We start from the raw sequence: 21,263 nt of genomic DNA, 5'->3' as shown, positions 1-21,263 counted from the left end.
TAATCAGACACGTACAAGGATATTCCAATCCTAATATTTATTTGACAGACAGCCGTGTTGTTTTTTTACAGGCAAAGCGAAAATGAGTCAAATACATAGATACGCCGAAAGTGAAATAGGGGAATTTTCTTTGAAGTCTGACCATTTTCTTGGTAACCAACTCTTCTCACACACGTTACTTTGTAACACGTGTGAGAATGACATGAATAGTTTGCGTCACGTGTAGGCAGAAAGGTTCCGTGTCATCTTGGCAACACCGCACTCTCCATATCTTTATATACATTACTACACACACTTTCTATTTACACAATATATTTGTACACAAACAGGTTGCGCAGCCTCATTAACCAAACGTCCCAGAATGCAACAGGAGGCCCGACATGTCAATCACCTGATCGCCAAGGAGGCGCGGGATCACGTAACCTGTGATCTTGGGGAACATTCAAAGTGAACAAGATGAAAAAAACAAAAAAGGTGCAAAATCAAGAGACAAAAACATGTGATGGCGACACACAACAACGCGACAGATCCGCATCTTTAGCATAGCATGTGTTAGGGCCCTCACTTCGCCACGTTGGTACATTAACAATCAGTTCAAAGTTAAAATACATTTCAACGGTTTTTGTCTGGTTAGTTGGGGATATCACATTAGCTGCATTACCTGAGGCTAACGGTTTGATATTGATATTATCGTACATCCATCCATCTTCCATACCGCTTCTCACGGGCGTGCTGGAGCCTATTCTAGCTATCTTTGCGCAAGAGGTGGGATACACCCTGAAGTGGTCGCCGGCCAATCGCAGGGCACATAGAAACAACCATCCATTCGCACTCACATTCACACCTACCGGCAATTTAGAGGAATCAATTAACCAACCCAGCCTGTTTTTGGGATGTTGGAAGAAACCACAGTACTCAGAGAAAACCCACGCAGGCATGGGGAGAGCATGCAAACTCCACATAGGCGAGATCCTCAGAACTGTTGAGGCAGATGTGCTAACCAGTCGGTCACCGTGCCGCCCATTCATCATACAGATGATCTCAAATATATCAATCAATACATCTGTCAACACCAAAACTTGACTATTCTTTGCTAATTGTTTTTTTTCGCCCACACTAATTGCTAATAAACATCAGCAAATATCCAACATTTACCATCATTAGTGTTAGCGCTGTTAGCAGGTAAAATAAATACAAATGAGCGTAGCTTATTGTGAACGTCATGTGACATCATATCCGTCATGATGTCATGTTGTTGCTTATGTGATCTCCCGTACACAAGTGTTAAGTTAAATAAAAAATATCCATCCATCCATTTTCTGAGCCACTTCTCTTCACTAGGGTCGCGGGCGTGCTGGAGCCTATCCCAGCTGTCATCGGGCAGGAGGCGGGGTACACCCTAAACTGGTTGCCAGCCAATCGCAGGGCACATACAAACAAACAACCAGTCGCACTCACATTCACACCTACGGGCAATTTAGAGTTGTCAATTAACCTACCATGCATGTTTTTGGAATGTGGGAGGAAACCGGAGTGCCCCACGCAGGCACGGGGAGAACATGCAAACTCCACACAGGCGGGGCCGGGGATTGAACCCCGGTCCTCAGAACTGTGAGGCAGACGCTCTAACCAGTCGCACACCGTGCCGCCTAAATAAAGAAAAATATATGTACAAAAACTTCTGCAACGTTGCCGGTGTGTTGATGTTGTGAGATGCTAATGTTAACGGGCGTGTCTAAAGATGGCGGATCTTCACGTGCTTATGCGGCTGCACGGCGATTACACGCCGGACGACGCTCCGGACGAGGTCGTGGTGGTCGTCGTGGTGACACCGTGTCTGGGCGGGGCCAAGCGGAGCAGCGCGCTGATGGTGGCGGCCACCTGGGGGAGCCCTTGTTCCTCCAGGATGTGAAGAGGGAGACACAAGTCGCTCTGGACACACATGAACGCACGCACACGCACGCACACACACACACAAGACAGAGGCCAAAAAGCAAAAGAATGCAAACGCTGATCAACACAACTGGAATGAGGCAAACAAAAGGACAAACCAGGATGGATGGGATTACGGGATTGGTTGCTCATGTTTAGCCTTTCACACAAACATCGCTGAGCGGTCGCCGTCCACGACGATTGATACAGTCGATACGGTGTCCGCTCGGCAATCGTTGCCGTGAATGGTCTTCTAGCTAAATGGGATTGACCGCCGAATAGCCCGTCACAATAATTGCTATATCGACTAATTGTTCAATAAACAAAACGGACACGATAGTGTTTCCAGACTCAATAAATGGTCATTGGTCATACAGAGTTGGACGGCTGTGTCATTAGCCGCGAGTGGGCTCGTGGAACGCCGGCGGAACACTACACTCTTGCCGGCATTGGCTCCGTCTGATACTCCACAGCCTTGCTCCTCGTGAAGCGTGTAGATTCACACACTTTAGGGAAGGTTAACTGTTTGTTGTGTTCGCGAGTTAATGAGCTAGCTCGCGAGCTAACAACTAGCCTGCAAGCTAACGAGTTAAGGAGCTAAATCGCTCGCTCCACTGCGGCAGTCGTTTAAAACATCAGCGCTTCGCTCCGCGTTGTTGTTTGTGTTAGTCCCCAATTAACACAAACGGGTAAGTTAACTATTTATTATGTTCACTAGCCCAAGAGGTAACGAGCTCACGAGCTAAGGAGCTAAACGGCTCGCTCCACTGCAGCACCCAAGCCGTTGTGTGTTTTAGTCCCCAATTAACACACATTAACTGTCTACTAAGGATTTACTAAGGACTCAGTGGGACACGATATTCAGCAAATAGTTGACGACAGCAAATATCAACATATATTTGATTGACAGGTGAAAGGCTCGTCTTCAGCAGACCAACCACACAGTAGCCGGGTTTCCGTGGAGACTTTGTCATTCCGGTTGAAATCATTCCGATTGAAAAAAAAAAAAAAAACATTCTCGTGGGCCTTTTATATTAATGATTTCACAGGCATAAAAAAAAAAGTTTTGTCGTGATAGTTTTGGGGAAGATATATTGTCTTAAAAAAATTATTGTGACAGGCCTAACCGGCGACCATTCAGCCACGACCGGTCCGTCTACGTCCAATGGACAAGATGGACGAAAACAAGCGAGAGACAATAGGAAGGCGACCAAATGCGTCATGAGAACCCCCTGACGGAACACATGCGCTTCCCAGTGTGTGTGTGTGTGTGTGTGTGTGTGTGTTGCTGGTTGCTATGACAACCGTCCTGCACGTGTGTGAAGGAGGGAGGGAGATGAAAGAGAAAGAAAGAGAAAGAAAGTCGTTAGTAGAAAAGTATCGAGTGAAGAAGGACGGAGAGTCATCACCATCACCATCTTCAGAAGACGTTCATCACCTGAGACACGCCCATCCTGCGACACGCCTCCAGGAAGTTCTCCACGTTCCTCCGACATTTGGCCATGGTCAGTTTAGGCTGAGGACACACACACACACACAGGACGGTTGTCATAGCAACCAGCAGCACACACGCACAAGTATGCGCACTCACCACGGCGGGGGATGGGACATGTATGCTGGGTACCGATCTCGGGCGCACGTGATTGGCCAGGTGACACAAGACCACACCGTCAGTGAGCGCCGCGCGTAGGTCACTAGGCAACGAAACCTTCAGCCGGGCCTCGATGTCCTGACGACACAAACGCACGTCAGAACAAATCGCCGCTAACTGCCGAGCGGTTGCCAACGGCATGCGCCAATGAGGATTTGCAGCACCTTCCTGAGCCGCTCCGCCAGCTGCGCGTCGTGTCCCATCTCGGTGGCCGCGGCCGGTGCCTCGTCAAGCGTCTGCCGAGGGGCGACGGCGTCCCCTAGAGGACAAGGCCGGAAGCGCGCGGGTCAGCTCGGGCGTCGCTGGCGGGAAGCGGCGACAGCGGCTCACCTCTCCTCTTTTCTTCCCGCTGACCGAGGCGATACAGGAAGCTCTCCGGGCGCACGCCGGTGCCACGATAGGACGCGGCGTCCGCCGGGTCAGGGTGGCAGGGATTGGCTGGCAACACAAAATAGGCGGAGTCAATGCAAGCGGAGAACCAACGACGAGGCTTCTCACGGGGGGGGGTCCGGTCTTACCGCTCTGCGAAGGGCCGCCTCGCTCTTCGCCCTGCTGATGCGACAACAAACATGTTTCATGTTAGTGTTAGCATTGGCGGCAGGAAATGGTCAAAAAAAAAAAAAAAAAAGTTGAAAAAAAATTTCCGTTTTGGTCCAAAAAGGCTTTCAGTCAAACAGTAGAACTTGATAATTTCTCAATATATCTCTGAATTAGGGTTGCACAATTCATTGAATTTTATCATGATCACGATTTTGGCTGCCATGATTAAATTAACCTGATTGTCAGCAATTTTTACACTTAAAATGCGGGCACTGCTGCATATGTGTCAGCCAAGCACCAGGGGGCGAACGCATGGTTAAAGGCTTCTTTATAGGGTTAACCTGTCCCGCCTTGATACTCGAGCGCAACCCACGCGCGCTGTTTTGAAAGTGAGCGCCAGTTCTTTTTTGGCTGGTTTATATTTAAAGATGACTCTTGGTAGTTTAATATGTGTATGTGTGTGTGTGTGTGTGTGTGTGTGTGTGTGTGTGTATATATATATATATATATCTCTCTCTCTCTCTCTCTCGCTCTCTCTCCATCCATTTTCTGAGCCGCTTCTCCTCACTAGGGTCGCGGGCGTCCCGGAGCCTATCCCAGCTATCATCGGGCAGGAGGCGGGGTACACGCTGAACCGGTTGCCAGCCAATCGCAGGACACATACAAACAAACAACCATTCGCACTCACATTCACACCTACGGGCAATTTAGAGTCTCCAATTCATGCATGTTTTTGGGATGTGGGAGGAAACCAGAGTGCCCGGAGAAAAGCCACGCAGGCACGGGGAGAACATGCAAACTCCACACAGGTGGGGCCGGGGATTGAACCCAGGTCCTCAGAACTGTGAGGCTGACGCTCCAACCTGTGTTAAACATAAATAAAAACAGAATACAATGATGGCACAGTGCACGCCTGGTTATAGCGTCTGCCTCACAGTTCTGAGGAGTGGGGTTCAAATCCCGGCCCCGCCTGTGTGGAGTTTGCATGTTCTCCCCGTGCCTGCGTGGGTTTTCTCCGGGTACTCCGGTTTCCTCCCACATCCCCAAAACATGCGTGGTAGGTTGATTGAAGACTCTAAATTGCACGTAGGTGTGACCGTGAGTGCGAATCGTTGTTTCTATGTGCCCTGCGATTGGCTGCCAACCAGTTCAGGGTGTACCCCGCCTCCTGCCCGATGGTGGCTGGGATGGGCTCCAGCACACTTGTGAGGAGAAGCGGCTCAGAAAATGGATGGATGGATGGATGGATGAATACAATGATTTAAAAATCATGTTCAACCTATATTTAATTGAATACACTACAAAGACAAGATATTTAATGTTCAAACTGGTAAACTTTATTGTTTTAAGCAAATAATCATTAACTTACAATTTTATGGCTGCAACACGTTCCAAAAAAGCTGGGACAGGCTCATGTTTACCACTGTGTTACATTTTCTTCCTTTTCTTTTAACAACATTCATTGACATTGGTTTTCTGAAGTGTTCCTGAGCCCGTGTGATGTCAGTTTTTGATGCAGTGCCGCCTGAGGGATCAAAGGTCACGGGCATTCAATGTTGGTTTTCGGCCTTGCCGCTTACATGCGGTGATTTCTCCAGATTCTCTGAACATTTTGATGATGAAATCCCTCAATTCCTTGCAATTGTACGTTGAGGAACATTGTCCTTAAAGGGTTCGACTATTTTCCCACGCACTTGTTGACAAAGAGGTGAACCTCGCCCCATCTTTGCTTGTGAATGACTGAGCAATTCAGGGAAGCAATCATGGCACCCGCCTGTTCCCAATTGGCCTGTTCACCTGCGGGATGTTCCAAACACGTGTTGGATGAGCATTCCTCAACTTTCTCACTCTTTTTTGCCACCCGTCCCAACGTGTTGCAGCCATCAAATTCCAAGTTAATGATCATTTGCTAAAAACAATCCAGTTGATCAGTTTGAACATTAAATATCTCGTCTTTGCCGTGTATTCAATTAAATATAGGTTGAACATGATTTGCAAATCATTGTATTCTGTTTTTATTTAAGTTTAACACAACGTCCAACATCATTGGAATTGGGGTTGTATCACCTATCATTTATTCAGCCCTGAAAACCATTTACATATTTTATGTTGAAAATGAGTGCAATAAAAATAATGTTTTTACTAACATGAGGAATAATCCTAAACCCTAGGAATTAATGTATTCTTATCATTGCAATCATCATGATTACAACATAGATGGAAATAATAGTGATCATCATTTGTGCAGCTCTTCACTCAACACTTTTATTTGGTCTGCTACTCAGAGAAGCCCTTCCCCAATTGGCTGACAAGATTCAGGCAACAATATCAAGCTCGTACGAACCGAAATTCCCCGGGAGGGTTCTCCAAGTGGCCGGGTCAAAATGAGTGTGAAGTTTCAAACGGCGTCGCTTGCTCTACAAACACCACTTAGATTAGATTAGATTATTGGTGAGAAGAGCAGGCGAATACTTCATGTACGTCCGTCATCAATGGTGAATGTTTTTGTTGTGGAGGATTTTAGAGGCGTTTCAAGTGCTCATTCCATGTTTTTTTAGACAATTCCACAAAGACGGCGGCCGCGTGTCACGTTGCAAATTCAATGGAGGTGCGGACGATTCTTACCATGAAGAGGGCGGAGTCATCTGTGTGGGTAGAGCGTCTGAAGGGGTAGATCTTCTACACACACACACACACACACACACACACACACACACACACACGCACGATGTGAGCGCTCGATGATGAGGAGGCGGGGTGTAAGGATGGTGTGGGTGGGGCAACCTTGCTGTCCGGACTGGCCTTGTTTGAACTTTGCCAACAAAACACGTACACAATCTGGCCAACTTTCACTTCTGCAAAGCACCAATCACACGACACCGTCGGGTGAGGCCGCAAAACAACGTCTCCCTTGTTTTCCTTTCACTTACTGTATGCCACCAGCAAATATTTCTCCTGACAAGCTTTTCCAGCAGTTTCCCCCGCAGCAGTAACTTGTTTAAATTTAGAGAGAAATGATAGAGATTACAGGTGCAACAATTAATCAATTAATTGACAAGAACTCGATTAACAAATGATTTCAAAACTATTCTGGAGCCCCTGTTTAACTTTATTGGTCCAAATCCTCAGAATTTCAGCCTTTCAACAGGAACTATTCTCCCATTTCTGTAGTCCTTTTCAAAAGAAGACATTTTTGACATCTGCTTTTACTTTGGAAAATAAGCATGTTACGGACCAAACCAGGAACTGACTCATCATCAAATCAAATTATGTTGCATGTTTGCATCTTCTTCACGGTCAATTTGAAATGATGTTTTTGTATAGCGGGATGGAAATTAAAATGTGTTTTTTTTTCCTGAATTGATTCATCGGAAAATGTAATCTACAGATGAATCTATTATTAAAATAATGGTTAGTTGCAGCCCTAATAGAAATACATATCTCTTCATAGATAATGTGGTGAAAATAAGTGAATCCTCTTGGGGCAAAAAAAGAAAAGAAAAGATGGATGCAAAACACAACCTTTGGATGAGCCGATAACCTGCACGGATGAAGAGAAGAACTCTTTCCACACGTACAGGTGATGAAACGCCACATCTGCCAAATATTTGTCACCTGCCTCGGGTCAAACGTTTCAACATGTGGATAAACGACCGCTTTTGCGTGAAGGTCGAACACAATTACTACAATTACTCTCGTCATACGCAAAGTTTGTGTTTCGTTGCAGTAATTCAAGTTGTGTTTTTTGAAAAATAGTCGCTGGAGGGCAGGTCAACACAGCCAACAAATCACTGAGCTAATGGAATCCATGTTGGACACGCAAAGCCGCGAAAATAAAATCTAGAATTATTTTTTTTCAAATCTTGCTCACAAAAAAACTTGATTGCTCAGCCCTTTTAAATATTATTGCAATAACATATTTCATGGCATCTTCTACAATGCCGCTGATTGGCTGTGATGAAAAGCTGGCGTGTGATTGGTTGCCGGTACCTTGGCGTCTCCCTGCAGGGGGCGTGTCTTGTGTCTCTCCTCGTCGTACCTGAGGGCGGCCAGCTGAGCCTCTCGTCTCACCCGCTCCACGCCTCGCTGAGCAACACACACACACACACACGCAAAAGGTCCGGTACTTGTCAACGCCCGCTGACGTGGCCTTACCTGAATCTGGCTGCTAGGTGGCGCTGTGGCACCGTTCGAAACGCTCCTGACAAACAGACAGGAAGGAAGGACATGTTCTTAAGCCTGAATAGTCACTAACCAGTGACATGTTTGCATATGTGCATGCGTGACTACCTGCTCTGTCTCTGTCTGGAGTCGTCTGTTCTGGATACACTGGCTTTACCCGGAGAAACCTGAACAAACAAACAAACAAAAAACGACAAAAACTAACAAGGAAGCAAAAAGAATCACATGAAAAACAAACTCATTAAACAACAAAAAGAAATCAGAAAAAAACAAGAAAAACAAACACTCAAAATCCAACAAATGATAAAAATATTGGAATGAAAAGCCAACAAATGACATAAGCAAGAACAGAAAACACAAACAAAACATTTTAAAAATCGAATAATTGAAAAACTAATGAAACAAAAATCAATGACAAAAAACAGAAAAAGAAATGTACAATCTAACAAACGATATGTCAAACAAACAATGAAAAAGAGAAAAAAGAAACAAACAAAAAACAACAAACGAAATAACACCAATAATAAAGAATTTATGAAAACCCGATCAGAGAGCCAACAAATGATAAACCCGTGGCACGCAAAGAAAGAAACAAAAAAAACGAGCAAATCAAAGAAGGAAAAGTCAAAAGGCAAAGGTAAAAAGCGTACCGTGTTGCTGATGCGTCTCTCGATGTAGGCCATGAACTGCGAGCTGAGGCTGGCCCGGTCTCCCGCTCCTCCTCCTCCCACTCTCTTCCTCTCTTCCTCTTCCTCCTCGCCAACGCCGTCGATGAAGTCGATCTGCTCCAGCTCGTCTGCACACGACATCCGACGCGCACCCGTGTCACTGCCCTGCGGCGCGCCTCGCGACTCAATAACGCACGAGCGCGCTCACGTGTCCCGTTGGCCAGCAGGGGGGGCCCCGCCCCCGCACGCTTCCACTCTTTGTGGACGTCCGGCAAGCGAGCAGGAACCTCAGACGACTCCTTGGGAAGGAAGCACGCGCACCACATAAGTCGATCACGATGTCACATAATAATCACGTCTCTCCCATATGATGTCACCATAAGATAAAAATACTTTGTGGCAACACTGTGAGCTGCTTAATATTGTGTGGGAGCGCTTCTAACCTCATTTCCTGACCATCTTTTGTCGCCGCTGTCCACACTGTTGAAGCCTGAATCCAACGCTCCGTATGGCCGACCGGGATACAGCTCATCAACGCTAACACACACGCACGCGCACGCACACACACGTACACGCAGCAGCAAATGAGACTCCTTTTGCAGCGCCCAAAGAAAGTCGTCGTATGTGAGCGACTGATGACAGAGCGTGCGTGGATACGTGATGAGTTCAGACCAGGAGCCGAAGTTTAAAGGTTGTCTGTCATATTCTGGGAGGTCAGGGGTCATCTTAGTGGCCTCCATGTTGAGGAACTTGAAGATGTGAACTTTGCCCTTTATGCAAATCTAAACAACACAAAATTATTGATGACCAATAATAATATCATGAATAAGCAAGTGTGAATGAGAAGGCGGCCGGGCGTGACTTCCTGCGTACGCTTTGGCAATGTGGCCTTCAAATCAAATCTCTCTCAAAAAGTCCGACTTCTGACTATAATCGGGTTTTCCCTTTTGCGTATTAGAAGAAAGGCAAATGACAATTATATTATTTTTTATATTACATTTTGCCTCTTGGGACTTTGTGGTCTATTTCTCCAGATACCAAAAGAGCTTTGTAACAGTTTTTTTTCCATAGCACGAACTTGCATCAATGAGATTTCAAAAATTGTTTGCAGGTCATTTGAAAATAAGCACTTCCTCTTGGCAAAGCAGTATCTCTTTTACCGAAAGATGATCCTCCATAAATGAACGTTTCATTTAACATCATAAAATAAGCCGTCAAACTGCACACAGTCCCTCTCGTGCTCTTTTTCTCACGTCGAGTTGTACAGGTGAAGTAAGGTGAACTCGGCGAAATATCGACTCTTGGAAGCACCGACCTCGGCTCAAACGTTTCCAACCTGAAGATAAACAAATGCTGTTGCAACGCATAAAAACGTCTTCAACGCCGCGACTGGCGTCTGCCGGGCTCCTTTCTTGTCATACGCAAATCTTGCTCTTGTCTGTTTCTTGCAGGAAATGAAAAGTCAATAGTGGCTTTAAAAAAACGGCACTAGATTGCTCGCGAATTGCTCAGTTCTTTCTTTTCAATGCTGCGTTTCCCCCAGGCCGACGGTATTTACGTATGTGCGGGCTACCTGAGCGGGCGGTGTGTGCAGCGGGTTGTTGTCCAGCACCATGGTGTGCAGCTGCGACAGGCGCGTGTAGCACAGCGGGATGGACGTCACCTTGTTGCACGAGAAGTCCAGACGCACCAGAGGCAACTCGGCCAGCTCTGAAACACACGCGCACAACCGCACAATGTCTGTGTGTCAAGGTTATTACAGTTTATGAAAACCGATCAAATAACCAAAACTGCAATGGAAAATCAAAATGAAAAGAAAGGTTCAAATAAAATGATGAGCTTTTCAAAAAATGACAACTAACTAAAACTGCATTCCTTGTTTACAAAAGTAAAAAAAAAAAAAAAAGCATAACACAACCCTTATCTCATCCCTCCCTGCTGAAATTATAGCGGCTACCTCTGGAGAAATCTTGACTTCAGACTTATTTTTCACATAGTATGCAAATTGCCTCTTCCCTGCCTTACCCCCGGACATCGGGATTTTGGCCTGTTTTACTGCTCTCTCCTACTTGGATAGAGGGGTCGTTGGCCTGCGACGATCCAATCTGAGGCCGTCACCGTACGGATTCTGCACAGGTCTGAGGTTGACCGCTTCCCCGGAGGCGCTGCGGTCGAGGTTTCCGCATCAACCGACCGGGCCCTGCGGGGGAGCCGCTTTCCCGAAGGTGTCTAGTTGCGGCGCTTCATCTCAATAAATGGACTCTTAACGCCCCGTTAATTAACGTTGTACGGCACCAAACTATGTGATAAATGTTGCCCACTTGGCATCCATTGCAGCCTGCTCCTCGCCCCATCTGTGCCTCACCTTCTCAAGGTCTCCCCGCCATCCCAAATGGCTTCTTTGAGTTTTTCCTTGCCGATTGGGGGAGGGGGGTTTAGATCAGGAAATGTTGCCGATCTTTGGAAACTGTGGGCCTGTCAAGCCCTTTGAGACTCTTTTAGGATTAAGGGGGACAAAGGAACTTTGTTTGGTGGCATCTCCATAGATGTTTTGCTGATGTCAAATATGTTCCTTGGCTCATTGAAGGTTGTGACCCTTTTTCAGACATCTGACATAAACCTAATTTTACAAAAGTGCAAAAACACTAAGTGATGGCAATAACAAAACCTAAGCATTCTCATGAAAAAAAAAAGGAAAAAAAGTAGCAAACCCACTTTAAAAACAAATTAAACCTAACTGAATTTGAATTTGAAAAAAAAAAAGAAAAATTGCACCGGCATTATCGGATTACGAGCAACCTTTTATTGCTCAGTGACTGGGTTTTTTTTTGTCAATGTCTTTCTGTCTCCAAAGTATTCTCTCAATTGACTGTCTGTTGTCGTACTAGAGCGGCTCCAACTATCCATCCATCCATTTTCCTTTACCGCTTATCCTCACGCGGGTCGCGGGCTGCTGGAGCCTTTCCCAGCTATCATCGGGCAGGAGGCGGGGTACACCCTGAACCGGTCGCCAGCCAATCGCAGGGCACATAGAGACAAACAACCATTGGCACACACATTCACACCTACGTGCAATTTAGAGTCTTCAATCAACCTACCACTCATGTTTTTGGGATGTGGGAGGAAACCGGAGTGCCCGGAGAAAACCCACCCACGCACGGGGAGAACATGCAAACGCCACACAGGCGGGGCCGGGATTTGAACCGCATTCCCCAGAACTGTGAGGCAGATGCGCTAACCAGTCGTCCACTGTGCCGGCCGGCTCCAATTACCGGAGACAAATTCCTTGTGTGTTTTTGGAATACTTGGCAAAATAAAGATGATTCTGATTTTGAAAAAAAAAAAGAAAAACGATTAGAACTTCGGTGTGTGTGTGTGTGTGTGTGTTTTTACCTGCCGGAAAGGTGACTAGGTGGTTTGTGTGTGTGTGTGTGTGTGTATATACCTGTAGGAAGGGCAACCAGGTGGTTCCGCCTGATGTTCAGGTCTCTTAGCGCCTCCAGCTGGCCGATCTGAGAAGGCAGCGTCCTGATCTCGTTGCAGCTGACATCCTGCGGGGAGGCGGCACCGATCAATCACCCGCGTCAACGTAACGTGTCGGTCGGCGACGACGGCCCGCTACTACCGACCAGCTCCGTCAGGTGCCTCAGCTGACCCACTTCCTGAGGCAGAGCCCCCAGCTTGTTGTTGCACGCGATCAGAACCTTCAGCGGGAGACCGCACAGCACCACCGGCAGCGCAGACAGCTGGTTGCGGCTGACGCACCCACCACGGGAGAGAGTGAGAGACACACAGAGAGAGTCTATGCGTGCGTGTGCGCGTGTGCGTGTGTGTGTGCGCGTGTGTGCGTGCGTGTGCGCATGTTACCTGAGGTTCAGGTAGGTAAGGGCCTGCAGGTTGATCATGTGATCGGGTAGAGACCTCAAACAATTCTGGTAGACGTTCAAACTTTCCAGCGACACCAGGAGACACACCTCCACCGGAAGATCGGACAGGCGGTTCCGAGATAAGTCTGCGTGCGCACACGCATAGTATTAGGTGAACGGCACGAGCACATCAATTACAATCATCTTCTTGTGTCACGTGACGGTCAAATAACAAACTTTGTGCGCGTGTGTTAATACAGTAAGAAAACTTGTGACTCGGCCTGAAAATAGAATCCCAACAATGGCCTGTCTGTGTGCTTGTGCCTCTCTGTATAGTTGTCGTCCAATCAGAGCGGCAACATAGTATTATATTCATGGCGACGCTGGCGTCGTGATGTTGTCCAAATCCTCGGACGTCCTCCATGTTTGGAGACTGATGATCTTTTTGTTGTTTTCCAAATAAGACATTTGAAAACATCTGCTTTGACTTTAGGAAACAATCATTAACATTTTGCTGTTTTTCTTTTTGTTTTGTTTTTTACCGACGTTAAGGACCAATCCAGGAACAGAATCAGAATCAATTTATCTTTGTGCATTTACTGCACTGTCAATTTGAAATAATATCCTATTTTTTAATAAAGGGATGGAAAGGATTTGTTTATCAGACAGTGAAAAAAATAATAGGACAGACTGATGATTAAAACAATGGTTAGTTGCAGCCCCGGACTCCACACAGTACAATACAAACATACAAACACATTATGTACGTGCACTTTACTAGATGTACTAATATAGTACTGTAAAAATATTCATCTCGTGTACTGTACGTACTCCATGCATACTCTACATCACAGGTGTCAAACTGGTGGCCCGGGGGCCAGATCCGGCCTGCCACATCATTTTATGTGACCCGTGAAAGCAAATCAAAATCGCTAATTGTGTTCTGGTGTAATACCATTGAGATATTTGCAAGCATTTCTTTGTTACCTTTGAAAAGAAATGTAATAGTTGAAAAACATGTTTTTACAGGCTTCTGATTTCAAAACTGATTATTCATCAAAGTGTTGTGTACACTGTAATTACAGTATATGAGGTCATCTTCCATTTATATGGGTCCACAGTCGTACGGCCCACCGAGGGAAGTCACAACTGCGATGTGGCCCGTGACAAAAATGAGTTTGACACCCCTGCTCTACATGCACTGCAGTCCAATTACAGTGGGTACAGAAAGTTTTTAGACCCTCTTAAATTTTTCACTCTTTGTTATATTGCAGCCATTTGTTAAAATCATTTAACTTCATTTTTCAGATCACTGTGGCTGAGCCCCAGAGATGCACGAAGGTTTCGTTGCCTAGTGACCTACGCGCGGCGCTCGCTGACGGGATGGGTGAAAGTTCTAGAAAGTCAACCATCGCCGTAGCCCTCCACCGGTCGGGGCTTTATGGCAGAGTGGCCCGACGGAAGCCTCTCCTCGGTGCGAGACGCATGAAAGCCCGCATGGGGTTTGCTCAAAAACACCGGAAGGACTCCAAGATGGTGAGAAATAAGATTCTCTGGTCTGATGAGACCAAGATAGAAATTGTTGGCCTTAATTCTAAGCGGCACGTGTGGAGAAAACCGGGCACCGCTCATCACCTGTCCGATACGGTCCCAACAGTGAAGCACGGCGGTGGCAGCATCACGCCGTGGGGGTGTTTTTCAGCCGCAGGGACAGGGAGACCGGTTGCAATCGAAGGAAAGATGAATGCGGCCAAGTACGGGGATATCTTGGACGAAAACCTTCTCCAGAGCGCTCAGAACCTCAGACAGCTGAAATACCAAAGGAGTGGCTTCAGAACAACTCCGCGACTGTTTTTGAATGACCCACCCAGAGCCCTGATTTAAACCCAATCGAGCATCTGTGGAGAGACCTGGAAATGGCTGTCCACCAACGTTCACCATCCAACCTGACAGAACTGGAGAGGATCTGCGAGGAGGAATGGCAGAGGATCCCCAAATCCACGTGTGGAAAACTTCTTGCATCATTCCCAAAAAAACTCATGGGTGTATTCGCTCAAAAGGGTGCGTCGACGAAATACTCACCAAAGGGTCTGAATACTTATGACTATGTGATATTTCAGTTTTTCTTTCTTAATAAATCTGTTTTTTTTCTGTCAATATGGGGTGCTGTGCATACATTAAGGTGGAATAAAAATGAACTTAAATTAACTTAAACTTTAATTTGCAATATAACAGAGTGAGAAATTTAAGGGGGTCTGAATACTTTCCGTACCCACTGTATATGCAATATATATGGATACATACATAACGCACACACGGCACTGCTCTATAACTTTTACACTAACTGCAACCAACGAGTTTTTAAACAATCGATTAATCTGTTGATTATTTTTTTGATTAATCAATGAATTGGATCAAAAAGTCTTTAATTTCCATGCCTTTATTCAAAAATAGGAAATTATTTCAAATTGACAGTGATTTCGTTCTTGATTTGGTGCATGAAAGCTGTCAGAAAATCTTCAAAAATGTTGATAATTAGTTTTCAAAGTTAATCATTCTGCTTTCATGGAGCACAACAGAAATCTTAAAATATTTACTGCTGAGAGGCTGAAGTCTGAGGATTTGGACAATGTTAAGTTAAAGAATGGCTCAAAACCATAGGTGTCAAACTCAAGGCCCGGGGGCCAGATCAGGCCCGCCAGATCAATTAACGTGGCCCGCGAGAACAAATCATGTGTGTGAACTTTATGTATATTGCTAAAATACCAAAACTCCAAATTGTCTTCACTTTTAACAACATTAAGATATTGCAAGCATTTTTTTGCTACCAGTTTTGTTACCCTTTTAAAATCCATCCATCAATCCATTTTCCACCGCTTATCCGAGGTCGGGTCACGGGGGCAGTAGCTTTAGCAGGGACGCCCAGACTTCCCTCTCCCCACCCACTTCATCCAGCTCTTCCGGGGGATACCAAGGTGTTCCCGGGCCAGCCGAAGGACGTAGTCTCTCCGGCGTCTCCTGGATCGTTCCCGGGTCTTCTCCCGGTGGGACGCGCCCGGAACACCTCACCAGGGAGGCGTCCGGGAGGGATCCGAATCAGATGCCCCAGCCACCTCATCTGGCTACTCTCGATGTGGAGGAGCAGCGGCTCTACTCTGAGATCCTCCTGCATGACCAAGCTTCTCACCCAATCTCTAAGGGAGAGCCCAGACACCCTGTGGCGGAAACTCGTTACGGCCGCTTGTATCCAGGATCTCGTTCTTTCGGTCATGACCCACAGCTTGTGACCATAGGTGAGGGTAGGAACGTAGATCGACCGGTAAATTGAGAGCTTCGCCTTTCGGCTTAGCTCCTTCTTTACCACAACGGACCGATACAAAGTCCGCATCACTGCAGGCGCCGCACCGATCCGTCTGTTGATCTCCTGTTCCATTCTTCCCTCACTCGTGAACAAGACCCCAAGATACTGGAACTCCTCCCTTTGGGACAGGATCTCATCCCCGACCTGGAGAGGACACGCCGCCCTTTTCCGACTGAGGACCACGGTCTCAGATTTGGAGGTGCTGATTCTCATCCCAGCCGCCTCACACCGGACCCCCATTACGCTTCGGCTACACCTTGAAATTCTGTCCATAAAAGTTAGGAACAGAATCTGTGACAAAGGGCAGCCTTGGCGGAGTCCAACCCTCACCGGAAAGGAGTCCAACCTACTGCCGGATATGCGGACCAAACTCTGACTTCGGTCGTACAGGGACTCCGGTCGTATCAGGGGGTTCGATACCCCATACTCCCGAAGCACCCCTCACAGGAGCCCCCGAAGGACACGGTCGAACGCCTTCTCCAAATCCACAAAACACATGTAGACTGGTTGAGCGAACTCCCATCCACCCTCGAGGACCCTGCCGACGGTGTAGAGCTGGTCCACTGTTCCACGGCCAGGACGAAAACCACACTGCTCCTCCTGAATCTGAGATTTGACTTCCCGACGGACCCTCCTCTCCAGCACCCCTGAATAGACCTTACCAGGGAGGCTGAGGAGTGTGATCCCCCTGTAGTTGGAACACACCCTCCGGTCCCCCTTCTTAAAAAGGGAGACCACCACCCCAGTCTGCCAATCCAGAGTCACTGTCCACGCGATGTTGCAGAGGAGTGTCAAACGGGACAACCCAACAACATCCACAGTCTTGAGGAACTCTGGGCAAATCTCATCCACCCCCGAGGCCTTGCCACCGAGGAGCTTTTTAACCACCTCGGTGACCTCAACCCCAGAGATAGGAGACCCCGTCTCAGAGAACCAAGACTCTGCTCCCTCATGGGAAGGCACGTCTGTGGAATTGAGGAGGTCTTCGAAGTATTCTCCCCACCGGCTCACGACGTCCCGAGTCAAGGTCAGCGGCGCCCCATCCCCACTATACACAGTGTTGATGGTGCACTGCTTCCCCCTCCTGAGACGCCGGATGGCGGACCAGAATCTCCTCGAAGCCGTCCGGAACTCCTCCCATGCCCGAGTTTTTGCTTCAGCGACCACTAAAGCTGCATTCTGCTTGGCCAGCCGGTACCCATCAGCTGCCTCAGGAGTCCCACTGGCCAAAAAGGCCCAATAGGACTCCTTCAGCTTGACGGCATCCCTCACCGCTGGTGTCCACCAACGGGTTTGGGATTGCCGCCACGACAGGCACCGACCAGCTTACGGCCACAGCTCCGGTCAGCAATGGAGGTGCGGAACACGGTCCACTCGGACTTGATGTCCCCCGCCTCCTCGGGAACATGAGCAATGTTCTGTCGGAGGTGGGAGTTGAAACTCCTTCTGACGTTCCCAGCAGACCCTCACAATACGTTTGGGCCTGCCACGTCGGACCGGCATCTTCCCCCACCGTCGGAGCCAACGCACCACCAGGTGGTGATCAGTTGACAGCTCCGCCCCTCTCTTTACCCGAGTGTCCAAGACATGCGGCCGGAAGTCTGATGACACGACCACAAAGTCGATCATCGAACTGCGACCAAGGGTGTCCTGGTGCCAAGTGCACGTGTGGACATCCTTATGCTTGAACATGGTGTTCGTTATGGACAATTCGTGGTGAGCACAGAAGTCCAAAAACAGAACACCGCTCCGGTTCTGATCGGGGGGGGCCGTTCCTCCTAATCACACCCTTCCAGGTCTCACTGTCATTGCCCACGTGAGCATTTAAGTCCCCCAGCAGAACGATGGCGTCCCCAGCGGGAGCGCTCTCCAGCACCCCCTCCAAGGACTCCAAAAAGGGTGGGTCCTCTGAACTGCTGTTTGGTGCATAGGCACAAACAACAGTCAGGACCCGTCCCCCCCTCCGAAGGCGTAGGGAGGCTACCCTCTCGTCCACCGGGGTGAACCCCAACGTACGGGCGCCGAGCCGGGGGGCAATAAGTATACCCGCGCCTGCTCGGCGCCTCTCACCGTGGGCAACTCCAGAGTGGAAGAGAGTCCAACCCCTCTCGAGAGGACCGGTACCAGGGCCCGAGCCGTGCGTGTAGGACAGTCCGACTATATCTAGTCGGAACTTCTCGACCTCACACACCAGCTCGGGCTCCTTCTCTGCCAAGAGAGGTGACATTCCACGTCCCTAGGCCCAGCTTCTGTCGCCGGGTCGGATCGCCAACGTCCCCGCCTTCGGCCGCCGCCCAGCTCGCACTGCACCCGACCCCTATGGCCCCTCCCACAGGCGGTGAGCCCATTTGAAAATACATTGATTAATAGTCGAACAAGCAATGTTTTACTGGCTTCTGATTTCAAAACAAGTTATCCATCAATTTCTAGTGTAAGTGTAATAATATGAGGCCATCATGTGTTTATATGGGTTCACAGACGTAGTGCCCCTCCAAGGGAAACCATCACTACAATGTGGCCCCTTACCAAAAAGGAGTTTGACACCGCTGCTCTAAAAGATAAATCGATGATCAAAGGAGTTGTCAATTTTAACTGACAATCGATTAACCGACAACTTATTGATTACTTGTGACACCTTTAATACAGTATATGGTACAATACAATACAGTGCAACGCACAGGCAACACCATTATATTCATCACGTTCACGTAACAATGACGTTTCTCTAAAGTGTTGCGCGGTGTATTATTAATTATGTAATAATAACTTAGCAGTTCAAGATAGCTCAAAAGTGAGCGCCCAGCTCGTCAATGACGTTCGAATGAGTCGTTTCGAGCATAAACGCACATGAACGTTGATGATTTGCGGGATGCTATGTGGGCTAACGCGCTAGCTTCGGCAAAGTTGACAAACTCGAAGGTGTCATAAAGTGAACGAAAGCTCGCGTTTCCGCGCAAACTCGACGAACACTTAACAGCGACTGAATGCGTCCGAAACGTCCGCATTTGTGACTTTCGGACTCAATCTCGTGCGCTTGCGGGGGCTGAAGCAACATGTTGTTGTCGCACAGCCGAAGAACAACAACACTTGTCGGTCGGCTCTCAAGTTGCTCGGAAGTGCCGCTTTCTTCCCCCAAAGGTACGAAACCGGCTCACCGGCTCAACGGCTCAGTGGCCCCGCCGGGCTTTCGGAGGCGGACTCACCGGTCCGGGTGGTGTCGGTCAGGTCGTGGTTGGCGGCGCCGCGGGGGAACTCCTTGAGCTTCCTGCCGCTGAGGTTCAGACACCCGGTGGCCGAGGCTTCGTCAAGAGCCCGGTCCAGAGAGCGGTTCCACGGCACCGGGCCCGCCGCCGACGCCCCCAGGCCGTTGTTACCAGCGACGAGGACGTTGTTCCCCGCGTCGGTACCGCCGCCGCCGCCCGTGAAGCTGATTCCGGTGTTGTCCGCAGAGCCCAACAACACCGAGGCCGCCATTACACTCCGGTTGCTTGCTTCGCGCACACTGTGCGAATGCTAATGCTAACTCTCCCACCCAAAACTGAGAAGCTGCGCATGCGCACAACGGCAGGCGAGAAGAAACATTTTGTTATTGTTTATTCTTCTGATTAAAATAATATTTATTGATAAACGCACACGTAGTAAATAGAGAACAGTAGGTGTACAAAGTATACAAAAGACAGTTCACAGAATACGAGTTAATTGTAAACAATATATAGGATTGTAACTGCTGTTATTATGTTTCCTCTACAAGTTAACTTTTAAAGAAATACGTATTTACGTGTACGGTATCTTGTTTGGCGGCACGGTGGCCGACTGGCGAGCACCACAGGTGGGTAGAGTTGCCAAATATTGTACTCAAGTAAGAGTACTGTTACTTGACAATAATGTGACTCAAGTAAAAGTAAATAAAAAGTTGTCCTCGAAAACATTCCTTGAGTAATAGTAAAAAGTACACAGTGAAAAAAACTACTCAATTACTGAGTAAATGGTGAGTAACCTGATTTAATTTTATTTTTAATCTGCGCATGCACATCATCCATCCATCCATTTTCTGCACCGCTTATTCTCACTAGGGTCGCGGGTATGCTGGAGCCTATCCCAGCTAACTGCGGGCAGGAGGCAGGGTACACCCTGGGCAGGAGGCAGGTTACACCCTGAACAGGTTGCCAACCAATCGCAGTGCACATAGAAACAAACAACCATGCACACTCACGATCATACCGACGGGCAATTTGTAGAGTCTTCAATCACGTTGATTAGCCGGGTTGTTTTATCTAGTGTTAATACCTATGCCCGGGAAGCCCAATAGAAGACGTTGTGTGTAGTCATGTGACTTAATGGTGTCGTTTGATTGGTGAACAAGACTCAAACGTCACTAGCGCTTGAATTGGACAGGAGCAAACGTCGCCCAATGCGAAAGTCGAAGTCGTCTGAACAGATAGGTCACGCACAAAATAGTTGATAAATAAGCAATAATTGATACATAAAAGTAGCTAGCGGCATTTACATTTTTTTTTTAGATTATTGTAACGGAGTAAAAGTACCGTTTCTTAACATAAATACTCGAGTAAAAGTAAAAAGTATGTAGTATTAAAACCACTTCGACAAGTACAATTTATCCAAAATGCTGCTTGAGTAAATGTAACGGAGTAAATGTAGCGCGTTTCGACCCACATCTGGTTAGCACGTCTGCCTCACAGTTCTGAGGACCCGGGTTCAAATCCGGCCTCGCCTGTGTGGACTTTGCATGTTCTCCCCGTGCCTGTGTGGGTTTTCTCCGGGCACTCCGGTTTCCTTCCACATCTCAAAAACATGCATGCTAGGTTCATTGAAGACTGTAAATTGCCCGTTGGTGTGAATGCGAGTGTGAATGATTGTTTGCTTCTCTGTGCCCTGCGATTGGCTGGCGACCAGTTCAGGGTGTACCCTGCCTTTCGCCCAGAGTCAGCTGGGTTAGGCTCCAGCACGCCCGCGACCCGCGTTGACGATGAGCGGTACGGAAGATGAATGAATGAATGAGTAATACATTACCGTAAGAAAGAGAGAATATGTTATTTCCCGAG

The 21,263-nt window shown here is 47.7% G+C and overlaps 1 protein-coding gene across 7 annotated transcripts; it reads right to left on the bottom strand.

Moving 5' to 3' along the window:
• Positions 1–22: 22 nt before the first annotated feature.
• Positions 23–19,726, bottom strand: lrch3 (leucine-rich repeats and calponin homology (CH) domain containing 3). Of its 7 annotated transcripts, none has more exons than XM_061681949.1 (19): positions 19,404–19,726; positions 12,841–12,985; positions 12,603–12,729; positions 12,419–12,524; positions 10,547–10,683; positions 9,646–9,755; positions 9,417–9,510; positions 9,182–9,272; positions 8,956–9,101; positions 8,414–8,505; positions 8,279–8,324; positions 8,114–8,209; positions 6,749–6,802; positions 4,102–4,135; positions 3,914–4,021; positions 3,748–3,842; positions 3,524–3,661; positions 3,371–3,448; positions 23–1,932 (listed from the first exon to the last, which is right to left on the bottom strand). In XM_061681949.1, the coding sequence occupies exons 1-19, from the start codon at positions 19,672–19,674 to the stop codon at positions 1,780–1,782; spliced, it is 2,121 nt and encodes a 706-aa protein (XP_061537933.1). In that variant the 5' UTR covers positions 19,675–19,726; the 3' UTR covers positions 23–1,779. The 7 variants fall into 7 exon arrangements, with proteins under 7 accessions (XP_061537933.1, XP_061537934.1, XP_061537935.1 ...); XM_061681950.1 differs by having other exon boundaries at positions 8,414–8,472; XM_061681951.1 differs by having other exon boundaries at positions 4,102–4,132; positions 8,414–8,472.
• Positions 19,727–21,263: the final 1,537 nt, after the last annotated feature.

This window comes from Phycodurus eques, chromosome 7 (assembly GCF_024500275.1).
Source record: "Phycodurus eques isolate BA_2022a chromosome 7, UOR_Pequ_1.1, whole genome shotgun sequence".
Classification (NCBI taxonomy): domain Eukaryota; kingdom Metazoa; phylum Chordata; class Actinopteri; order Syngnathiformes; family Syngnathidae; genus Phycodurus; species Phycodurus eques.
Note: the sequence above shows the minus strand (reverse complement) of the source record. Positions and strands in the feature narration are given on the sequence as shown.

Excerpts from the sequence above, each read along its gene's own strand:
- lrch3 (XM_061681944.1), bottom strand. The coding sequence starts at position 19,674 with ATGGCGGCCTCGGTGTTGTTGGGCTCTGCGGACAACACCGGAATCAGC. Across the intron at positions 8,325-8,413 it reads TCCAGACAGAGACAGAGCAG|GAGCGTTTCGAACGGTGCCA; the intron begins GTAGTCACGCAT and ends TCTGTTTGTCAG. Across the intron at positions 8,210-8,278 it reads CACCTAGCAGCCAGATTCAG|CGAGGCGTGGAGCGGGTGAG; the intron begins GTAAGGCCACGT and ends TGTGTTGCTCAG.